Source organism: Equus przewalskii, chromosome 11 (assembly GCF_037783145.1).
Source record: "Equus przewalskii isolate Varuska chromosome 11, EquPr2, whole genome shotgun sequence".
NCBI lineage: Eukaryota > Metazoa > Chordata > Mammalia > Perissodactyla > Equidae > Equus > Equus przewalskii.
In genome coordinates, this window is record NC_091841.1 from 15,274,220 (window position 1) to 15,286,168 (window position 11,949).

The 11,949-nt window shown below is 33.7% G+C and overlaps 1 protein-coding gene across 1 annotated transcript; it reads right to left on the reverse strand.

Annotated features, from left to right (window-relative positions):
* Positions 1-10,501: 10,501 nt before the first annotated feature.
* On the reverse strand, positions 10,502-11,485 carry LOC103567966 (olfactory receptor 4A47-like). The gene has a single exon (XM_008544725.2). The coding sequence runs from the start codon at positions 11,429-11,431 to the stop codon at positions 10,502-10,504; it is 930 nt and encodes a 309-aa protein (XP_008542947.2). The 5' UTR covers positions 11,432-11,485.
* Between the last annotated feature and the right edge of the window lie 464 nt (positions 11,486-11,949).

Genomic DNA, 11,949 nt, shown 5'->3' on the forward strand with positions numbered 1-11,949 from the left:
TCCAATTAATATGGCAAGAATAATGGTAAAACTTCCCTTTGGGGGCAGAAAGAGAAAAAAGAAGTCAGCCCACTTGTGGCAGAAGATTGGGAAGTAGAAGAAAAATATATGGAGAATACAGACCTACACCATTTCTATGCACTCAGATTTTTTGTTTTGTAATTGCAAAGACAATGAGCTTGCTTTGAATGATTTATGAAAATTTGAGCATTTCGTGATTCTCAAAACTTTATCTGTGAAGGGTGCTTCCCAAGAAATGCCTTGATAATGTGCCTCTAGCAAAAGATGACAGATTAGGATGTTCCAGGTCCTAGATTCCCCACAGAAACATGAGGAAAACCACTAAACTGACTAAAATAACATTATAGGAGCTTGAGAAACTAGTCACACATATACAGCAACCAAATATCCAGTCAATAAAAAGCCACATTCAAATGATGGGATATTATGGCATGGCTTATGGCAAAGTTTATTACTTGAAGAATCTTACAGAATATTTGACTGCATCTAAAGAAGTGGAAGACTCTGATGAGGGATGAGTAGGAAGTTGATTCTAATACTATTACCATTTTTGTATGGATTCTGTATTAATTTTTAATTTTATATTAATTAATTAGTAATATTTAAAATAAATAAATATAAAAGTATTAATTTAATTCATTATTAAATTTTATTACCTTAAATCCAATATTATTAAATAAATTAAATTAATAAAAATAAAATTTATTGATTGATGTAATATTTATTATCTATTGCACTTTCAATTTTTATTTAGAAAGTAAAAATATGACACTAAAAAGTTCATATATAATGCAAATGAAATGGAAAAAATATAATGGTTTACATAGCACTAAATTCTTTGACTAGTACAATAAATAGAATGAAGATAAAGGACAAGAATCTGACTAAATACAAAATTAAGAACTATAAAGAAAGTTATAATAGTAAATGCAGAAATTAAATAATAGCATGACTCTATAGATATTTCATTGACTAATTAATTACGTATTATTTACTGATTCCTTGCTGTACATGCATTTCACATTTCTAGCTACAGAGTTAAGACATAGCGCTTACATTCTAACAGGGAAACTGTTATTAACAGAATGTATAATTAATTCTTTAATTATAATTAAAGTTCATTTTATGTACATATTAGTTATATATATTTACTAGATAATTATAGTTCCTTCTTTAATTATAATTATCATAGATCCTGCGGAGAAAAGTTTGCATCACTTTTAAGAAAATTTCTGCATACTAAGGGGATTCGCCTTAACGTCAAAGGACTTCATGGTGAATGGCAAACTTAATTATTACCAGATATTACTTTTCTTCTCCAGAGCTTCTTCACAGTATTTGTCATCTCTGAATTTCTCAGAGAGTAGATTGGTGGATTAAGCATGGAAGTTATGATTGTATAAAACATGCTAAGTAATTTTTCAATGGGGAAGGTCTCTACAGTTCTTGCAAATCTGAAAATACAGGGAGCAAAGAAGAAGACACCACAACCATGTGGGAACCACAGGTCTATAGGGCTTTCCACCTCCCTTCCTAAAGTTCTTTAAAGAGTGAAAGATGACACCATAAGAGATGAGTAAGAACAAAAAGAAGGGTGCAGATTAATCCTCCATTGGCCACCACTAAGACACTAAATGACATAGGTGTCAGTACAGATGAGTTTCAATAAGGGGTACATGTCACAGGCAAAGTGATCAACGACATTGGAGTCACAAAATGGAAGCCCATAAATAGTGCAAAGTTGAATTACTGAGTGCAGAAAACCTCCAACCAAACAGACTGCCGGCAGCACAACTCACACCCAATGCCTCATGATAATGAACAAACGCAAAGTCTTAAGCATGGTCACATAGGGGTCGTAGGTCATCACCAATGGAAGTAAGTGTCCTGTAAAGAGCTGGGCCATACAAGATTGAAAAAATCTGTTTGTCCCAAAGAACAAGTCTGAAGTCAATCTGGTGGTAATGACTGAAGAAAAAATGGCCTCCAGAAATGATATGGTAGAAGAAAAACTCCATCAGAGAGTTCAGTATCTTGCTGACAATTACAGTCACAATAATGAGCATGTTGCCCACCTTGGCCAAAATATAGAAGAGCAAAAATGTGATACAAATGACTTTCTGCTCTTTTGGATTCTGTGTGAAGCCCAAGAGGACAAAGTAAGTCACATTGTTCCTTGGTTCCATCTAATCCTTATAGGTGCTGACTTCAGTTATTAGAAGCACTTTACCTATAGAAAAAGAGTGAAAACTTTTAAATGTGTTATAAGTTTAACCTTATATTAAGTCATTCAATTAAAAAACTCTGTATGGAGTATCTATTTGTGTCAAATATCTCTTAGACATTGTGGTCACCAAGTTGAATAAAACATAGCTGCCTACCCTTCGTGATATGATGCATAATGAAGGATCAGTCAATTCCAGATCAATGTAATGAGTGCCATTATAAAAATATTCACACAATGCTAAGGGTCACAGTGTAGGAAGATGCCAGTCACACTGGAATCAGAGAAGGCTTCCCAGAGGAAGCATTGCTTTAGCAGAGTTTTAAATGAACATGAAAAAAGGGAAGATGGGAAGGGAATTCGATGAAAATGTGCACCATTCGTAGAGTCACAAAATTGTAATACTTGAGACCATTTGAAGGTAATTTACATACTCAAAATGCATAGATCAAATAATGAATGGAAAGTCACTGCCCTGGATTGTCTTAGATCTCTTCGAGACCTCTTCTTAGAACCTTTGGACGGATAGTCCACCTTTTTGAAACCAATCAATGCTGAAGCCCTTCAGTTTTGTGTCTCCAGCCCCTATCTCCCCACAAATTTTCAAGCGTGTATATGCAACATCTCCAATTTTGGACATCTCCAATTGGATATCAATATAGTACTTATAAAGCTAAATTTTTCACAAAATTAGAGATGAGGAACACCAATAAACATAAATATTCCTCATCTCATTAAATGATACCACCTTTCATGTAATTGTTCAGACAATAAATTTCACAGCTCTTTCAGTCCTTTGTTGCTCTCATATTACTTAGTGATACATTTAACAAGCCCTGTTGACTCTGGTTTCTAATATATCACATATTTGATCATTTCCCAGATTTTCTTCCTGGCCCACTGAAATAGCCCCCTGCCAAGACTCTCCAGGCTCTTTCCGTCCTCCAACAATTTCTTCCCCTGAAGTACCACAAGGGATCCTTGTAAAGTCTTATTGTGAACATATCACTCCACTGTTCGCAACACCTGCAGTGGATTCCAATCACATGCTCACAATTTAATGTATCACATTTAATATTTACAGTAACAAGAACTTTAATCCCCATTTCACAGTTGAAGATACTGAGGCTCAGAGTATATAATTAATTTCCCCATGGTCACACATTTTTAAGTGAGAAAACTAAGCCTGGAATGCAAGGTTGATTTATTTCAAAATGATTTAGTTTCTTACTCAATGAAGAAATTCACAAAATTTTGAAGCTTGGTTCCCACTATTTACAGTTATTCTTACCTCGTGGAGGCTTGTTCACAGTCTGGAGGAAGAGTAGTTAACTCACTCATAGGGACCTGTTATTCTTCTTTCACTCAGCATGAGAACAGAGGACAAAAAGCTGCATTATTACTTGAGGATATATTTTGCTTCATTCGGTTGTCTGTCTATTTTCTCCATGGAGTCTTCTGGCTATTCTAGAGATAATTTTTATGTGCACCACACGTTTTTAAAAAGAATTTCCACTGTGTACAGGGAAAAACAAAAGTTTATCATTTAGGATAATTTACAAAAAAGACAAGCAACTCCTAAGTTTATATTAGAAGATAGCGACTGGCCATTTCCCAGAAATTTTTTCTGGAGTAGCATCTTTCCTATTAACTTCAAAATAGAAAAATGCGATACAATTGTTTAGCTCTTCTCATTCTATCATGATGGGATAGCCAGATTATTTGACTTGAGATTTTTGAGAGATATTCTTGTGCGCTACTAGGCCAAATTACATAATTAATATCAGAAAGATCTAACATGGGGAAAAAATAGCTTTAGAACCATTGTGAGACTGCCGCCAGTCAAGAATAAAATTTCAGCCAAGTTGTTTTGTTCCAGTGAAGATTAGTTTACCAAGTATTTTCCCACTTGCCATAGGAAATTTTTCTTTTCTTATATTTAATACTCAATTTATTCTGCCTTGAGGTGTGATAACATGTTTAAAAAAAAGTTACCAATTTAGATGCAATAACTGATTATTTATCCAATTATTAATTATTTTTTAATTAAGAGCATCTAATTTATGCCATTGCCAGCTTAAAAAGCAAATTCACCTGTTATTTTACCCTTAAAATCAATTTATTTGGGAATAGCCAAAAGAACTACAATCTAGGATATGCATGCTACAGTGAGCCATAGACAAATTGATAAAACAAAGGAAGGGAGCTCCTTTTACACAGAGAAAGTAGGAGTAGACAGGGGCTGTTCTAAAAGAAACACCACTGGGGGAAAGTGACAGTTCAGAGAGGCAATGACTTATCATAGGCTGAGCTGCAGCATTTCCCAATGGAAGGGCTGTTGCCCGATGGGAAGAGAAATCTTCCTTCAGTAGTAAAGTAGTTTTACTTCCTGTTGCATATGGAAGCATAGGCTTCTTCTTCTTTGATGTAACTCAGGATGTATAAATAGTAAGTTAAAGCTCCCACTACAGGCCTTCTCAATTCCGGTTTAGTTAAGGTTTCTTTGATTAATTTCCACATCAGGAACTGTGCTATGAGTGAGAACACAGCAAATAATAAAGCTGGGGGGAAAAAACAGGTAAAAGGTCCTTCCTACATGGACCTTATATTCTTATGATAGAATCAGACAATCAATAACAGCATGATGTAATAAAGTAATTATAGTCTTATTCAGTGCTTATAAGACAACAAAGAGGGTAAGAGTTAGAAAATAAGAAGGAGAATTCTGCTATGGATGAAGTTATCAAAGAAGGTCTTTCTTGGAAGGTGATGTTTAAGTGAGATACAGAGGATTGGAACCTGCTACCATTGGAAGCATTGTTTCATGTAGTAAGGCTAAGTAAAAATTAATTAAGTAAGGAAAATTACTTCACCTGAGATATGACATGACATATAGAAAACTAAAAATTGCACAGGAATTCATGTTGCAGTACCACGTTGAAAAAAAAATGGTGAGGGTGGACACTCTTATCTTGTTCCTGATTTTAGTGGGAAAGTTTTTTAAACTTTCACTGTTGAATATGATGTTACCTGTGAATTTGTCTTATTTGGCATTTATTATATTGAGGTACATTCCATCTATACCCAATTTTTGGGAGCTTTCTATCATAAAAAGATGTTGAATTTCCACACCATCTATGAGCAACCTGAAGAGGAAATTAAGAAAATAATTTCATTTGCAAAAGTATTAAAAACAATAAAATACTTAAGAATAAACTTAACCAAGGAAGCAAAAGGATTGTAAACTGAAAACTAGAAAATGTTGATGAGAGATATTATAAAAGACACAAATAAATGGAAAGACATTCATGTATTGAAAGATTTAATATTGTTAAGATGTCAAACTACCTAAAGTGATCTATGGATTCAGTGTAATCCCTATTAAATCCCAAAAGTGTGTTTTGCAGAAATAGAACAATCTATCCTAAAATTCACATGGGATTTCAAGAGTCCAAATAGCAAAAGCAATCTTGAAAAAGAAAAATATTGTAAGAGGTCTCACACTGTCTGATCCTAAAACTTGCTACAAGGCTGTGGTAATCAAAACAGTGTGGTATTTGCATAAAGGCAGACATATAGACTAATGGAATAAAATAGAGAGTCTAGAAATAAACCTTTGCTTATGCTTTCAAATTATTTTTGACATGGATGCCAAGAGCATTCACTGGGGGAAGAACAACCTGTTCAACATATGGTGTCATGAAACTAGATATCCACAAGCAAGGGAATGAAACTGAACACTTAACTTACAGCATATACAGAAATTAACTCAAAACGGATTAAAGACCTAAAATACTAGTTAAAACCAGAAAACGTTTAGAAGAATATGTAGAAGAAAAGCTTCATAATGTGGAATTTGACAATGATTTCAGGGTATGTCACTAAAAGCAGAGGCAAGCAAAGAAAAAATAGTTGAATTGTACTTTATCAAAATTAAGAACTTTTGTACATCAAATGACACTACAATAGAGTAAAAAGGCAATCCACAGGTTGGAGGAAATGATTTGCAAACAATACATATGATAGGGCAGTAATGTGTACAATATATAAATAACTTCTACATCTCAATAACAACATAAAAAGCCAAAAACCAATTTAAAATAAGCAAAGGATTTGAATAGACATTCTCTAAAAAGGATATAAAATGGCCAGTAAGCACATGAAAAGATGATTAACATCAATAATCATTATGGAAATACAAATCAAAACTATAATAAAATACCAGTTCATATCCATTAGGATAGCTATTACATATATTTTTTTAAAACCCAGAAAATAAAACATGTAAGAGAGCATGTGGAGAAATTGGCACAATTGTGTGTTGCTGGTGGGAATATAAAATGATTTAGCTGCTATGGAAAACATTATGGTAGTTCCTCAAATAATTAAACAAAGAATAGTCATATGATTCAGCATTTCTATATTTCGATATATATTCGAAATAATCGGAAGCAGGGACTCAAACCCCTGCTATTTCTACCCTACCATTTTCCTGGGAGTACTATTTACGATAGCCAGAAAGTAGAACCAACTGAAGTGTCTTCTGTTAGATAAGTGCATAAACAAAATGAGGTATATACATACAATGGAATATTATTCAGCCTTGAAAAGGAAGGAAATACTGACACATGCTAAAACATAGATTAACCTATATTATCCTAAGTAAAATAAGGCAGTCACAGAAGGACAGATATTGTATGATTTCACTTACATGAGTTACTTAAAGTAGTCAAATTCATAAATAGAAAGTAGAATGTTGATTGCCTGGTGCTCAGAGAGATGGAATGGGGAATTATTGTTTAATGAGAGGGGAGTTTCAATTTAGGAAGATGAAACAGTTCTGGAGATTAATGGTGGTGATGTTTACATAACAATATTAATTAACATAATATCACTGAATGGAGACTTAACATGGTTAAAACTGTAAATTTGGTTATATATATTTCAATGCAATTTAAGAAGATTTGAAAACTAAGGTGACTATTAATAGGCTCATGATGTGAACACAACAGCTCAAGGCATATGCAAAGATCATTGGCTTCAGATACACCTGAATAATAGGTTTAAAAGGTAGATATGCCAATCTAACATCAAAACTATAAAATTAAAATCTCTATTGCTGTGTTCTGAGAATCTGCATTTTACAAGAACCCTAACTAATTCTAACAGTGAATCAAAGTCTGAAAACCAACTGGGCAATACATAAATCTAAAAAGGATATGTTTATAATGGCAAATAATTTCCTGCCTGGACCTTTTCTCAGAGTGCTTATAGGTCAACATCAACATACTTTTGACAAATAGTATTCATTTTGCCCTGAACCATAGACATTATCTTCTTTCCTCTTCTCCATTTAAAGGATAAAGTCATTTTATATTGTCATGATCATGTCTCAAAGTCACTGTTTTACTCAAGAACTCCCTCATAGCATTTTTCACCTCTAAGTTTTGAGTGTGTAGGTTTAAGAAATTTAACAAGGGAGTTATCATGGTAAAAAACACAGCCACAGCTTTATCAATGGAGAAGGTGGCGATTGGGTGCAAACATATAAACACGCAGGGCACAAAGACTAAGTTGACCAGAGTAATATGAGAGACACAGATGTAGAGGGTGTCGCATCTCCCCTCCAAGCTATAGATCCTTAGGGAGCACAAGATGACCACATAGAAGACCTTCAAGAGGAAAGAAAAAATAATAGGCAGATGAGCCCACTGTTGGCAGCAAAAGGAGACCCAGGGTACAAGTGTCCATGCAGATGGGTTTCAACAAAGGGTTTAAGTCACACATGGAAGGTCTATGATATTGGAGCCACAGACAGGCAGCCAGACTGTGAAGATGATATGAATGGTTGTAAGGCAAAGCCTCTGGCTCATGCCATTCAAAAGAGGAAGCCACATCCCTGTCACTCATGATGATTTCATAGTACAGGGGTTTGCAGATGGCCACGTAGTCGTCACTGGCAACCGCCATAAGCAAAATGATGTCAGCAGCACAAAAAGTTGCACAGTAAAGACCTGATCCATGCACTTCCTGAAAGAAATGGTTTTTCTTACAGCAAAAGTGTCAGCTAACATTTTAGTGGTCATGAGTGAAGAATAGCAGCAATATATAAGGAATAAGTAGCACAGGCAGAAAAAGGAAGCACTGCCAAGGATATAAGACATGACTTGTTAAATGGATCTATTCTGTTCTTGGATAACAGTTTTCAATAATCTAAAGATATATAACTCTTCCTAAGTTAACTTTCTTAAATTGAATCTTATTGAAAATAATAACTGCACTTTGTTTTGTGACTAAACTATCTTTAACTTATTTTAACTTACCTGTAAACTTATTTTAATCATATTATTTATCTTGTTTAAATTTAAATTTATTATTTTATGTTAAACAATTTTGAAACATAAATCATGTAAGACTAGGCATAATCCTAAAAAGTAATTCTAACGAGGGACTGCTAGTCTTATCATATATGAAAATGTTATATATCAAAGCAATTATATTGTGTCAATTGGAACATGAATAAAGAAATCAATAAAACAGAATAGAGTCCTGAACTGGATCCACATACACAAGAGACTTTAGAATACAATAGTCAGGATTTCAAATCAATATCAAAAAGATAATTATGCAACTATAAAAAACAACTAAAATTTATAAAAACAGCTAAAATTAAATCCCTATTTAACTCCTATATAAGGATAAATTCCAGATGAATCAAAAGTTTTAATATAAGACCACAAAAATCTTAAAAAATTAAATGCTAAAATATTCTTGTAGAATATTTTGGTAAGAGTGAAATAGAGATCTTTTTAAGCAAGATTCAAAAACCAAAAACATACAAAGTGTAAGGAAAAAAATTTTACATAAAAGAGCATTTTACATAGCGTAAAAAATGTAAAAACTGAGCACAAGCCAGAAAAACAATAATTGCATATACAATAGTAAAAGGGGTCATTTTTAATTATATAATTAATGTTAGCTCATAGAAATCAGTGTGGAGAAGACCAACAATGGAATGAAACAGAAAAAACATATGAATAGATAATTTACAGAAAAAGAAATGAAAGTCATAATATACGTGGAAAGATGCTCTAACTCAATAATGTAAAAAAGATTCTGATTAAAGTGTTAAAATAAAATAACTGTAGTCAGATTGTTATGTGCCATAAATATTTGTCAGGTACTGGTTGTTGAGAATGTGGAGGAAAATATTCTGCCAGACTGTGAGCAGGAGTGCAACAGTTAGCACAAACTCAAGGGTGGCAGTTTGGCACTAACTATGAATACCAACACTTTATAAACCTATACTATCTGACCATTGATTCAAATACATACTTTGACAGTTTCACTTCTAGGAATTCTTCCATGCACATATTCAAAAACGCATATTTACTGCAAAATTATTTGTCATAGCAAAAGTTGAGGAACACCATGAAGAGGAATGGATACATTAATTTTAGTATATATTTATAAGACAGTATCATACAGTATGAGAAAAACTAAGAGATCTATATGGACTTGTATGGAAATGTCTTCAAGATGTTCCATAGTGAAAGTAAACATTTACACACAAAGAAAAAAAATTATTATAGTTAAATATATTTGCATTTGCAAAGACCATTACCTGATGAAACTTAAGAAACAAATTAAGTTACTGCCTCTGGGGAAGAGGACTGGAGACTATAATGAGTGATAAATGAGAAATTTATTCTACACTTTATCACATTTTACATGGGTTTTATTTTTACTATTTATCTGTCACACTTCAATGTTTCTTTAAAACAGTAGAATTATTACACTAAAAATTTTGTGTACAATGCAACTGTATTTATTAGAGAAGAAAATCTATACAGCGTAAAATATCTTAATTACTAAAATAAAAAGAATTAACTAAATGAGAAGAACCTAAATAAAAATAATATTCTCAGAAAACAGTGAAAAACATCAATGAAATAATTGATTAAGATTAGTGTAACTATATAAATTTTTTCTCACTAATTCATTACATATTATTGACTCCTTGCTACATAGTCATTACAGCTTTCTAGGTGAATTGATAAACAAGACATTATAGACCTTACATGCTAGCAGGGAGAGAAACTGTTATTAATAGCAAGATCACAGCATTCATTTTAAAGTTATAATTATCATACGTTATTTGAAAGAAGGAAATCCAGCATTGGATTTAAGAAGACATCGGAATTCCAAGGAAATGGACTCTAATGTCAAATAACTCTCTTGTGGTGGAAGATGCACTTATTTACCACAGGATATGACATTTCTTCTCAAGAGCTTCTTCATAGCATTAGTCATTTCTGAATTTCTCAGAGTGTAGATTAATGGGTTCAGCATGGGCGTTATGACTGTGTAAAACACACTCAGTAATTTGTCAATGGGGAAGGTCTTAGCAGGTCTCATATACATGAAAATACAGGGAACAAAGAAGAAGACAACCACAGTGATATGGGAACCACAGGTCTGGAGGGCTTTCCACTTCCTTTCCTGACTTAAATTCTTCAAAGAGTGCAAGATGACACCATAAGAGATGAGTAAGAGGAGAAATACAATAGTGCAGATCAATCCACCATTGGCCGCAACTAAGAATCCAATGACATAGGTGTCAGTACAGATGAGTTTCAATAAGGGGTACATGTCACAGAAAAAATGATCAATGACATTGGGGCCACAGAATGGGAGCCCATAAATAGTGCTAAGTTGAATTACTGAGTGCAGAAAACCTCCAATCCAGGAGACTACAAGCAGTGTAATGCACACCCATTGCCTCATGATAACCAAATAATGCAAAGGCTTACAGATGGCCACATAGCGGTCATAGGCCATCACCAGCAGAAGAAAGACCTCTGATCCACCAAAAAAGTGCTCTGTAAAGAGCTGAGCCATACAAGATTGGAAGGATATGGTATTTTCCCCAAAGAACAAGTTTGAAATCAGTTTGGGGGATATAGATGAGGAATAAATGACATCCATAAATGACAAGCTACCAAGAAAAAAGTACATTGGTGAGCCCAGGCTCTTACTGAAAGTTACAGTCACAACAATGAGCATGTTGCCTATCATGGTCAAAATATAGAAGAGCAAGAACAAAAAAATAAGAACTGTCTGCTCCTTTGTATTCTGCGTGAGACCCAAGAGGACAAAGTAAGTCACATTGTTCCTTGGTTCCATTACCTTGGTTCCATCTATTCCTTATAGGTTTTGACTTCAGATATTAGAAATAGTTTACCTATAGAACAAAAGGAAAAAAAAAACTTTAAATGTATTGTACGCTTTATCTTTTTTATTTACTCAATCAAAAAATGAGCACGGAGAATCTATTTGTGTCAAATCTTTCATAAACATTGGGATCACCAAGTTGAATAAGACATGGCTTGCTATTTCAGTGACTTGATACATGATGAGGGGTCAGGCTATTGCAGGCCAATTTCATGTGTCACTATAAATATCTTCATGTGTCACGATAAATGTCTTCATGTGGGCTGAGAGTTCACAGCACAAGATCTAAATCAACATGGAATCTGCAAAGGCTTCCCAGAGGAAGCATTCATTCAGCTGAGTTTTAAAGGGAAAGCGAGAGAAAAGAGGATGGAAAGGGAATTCCATGAGAAGATGAACCATGTATAAAGTCACAAAAGTTTGATCCTTAAGTGAAGAGTCACTTAAGATAATTTACATCTTCAAAGTGA

What these genes read in the sequence shown, in the direction of transcription:
- LOC103567966 (XM_008544725.2), bottom strand. Translation starts at nt 11,431, where the DNA reads ATGGAACCAAGGAACAATGTGACTTACTTTGTCCTCTTGGGTCTCACG.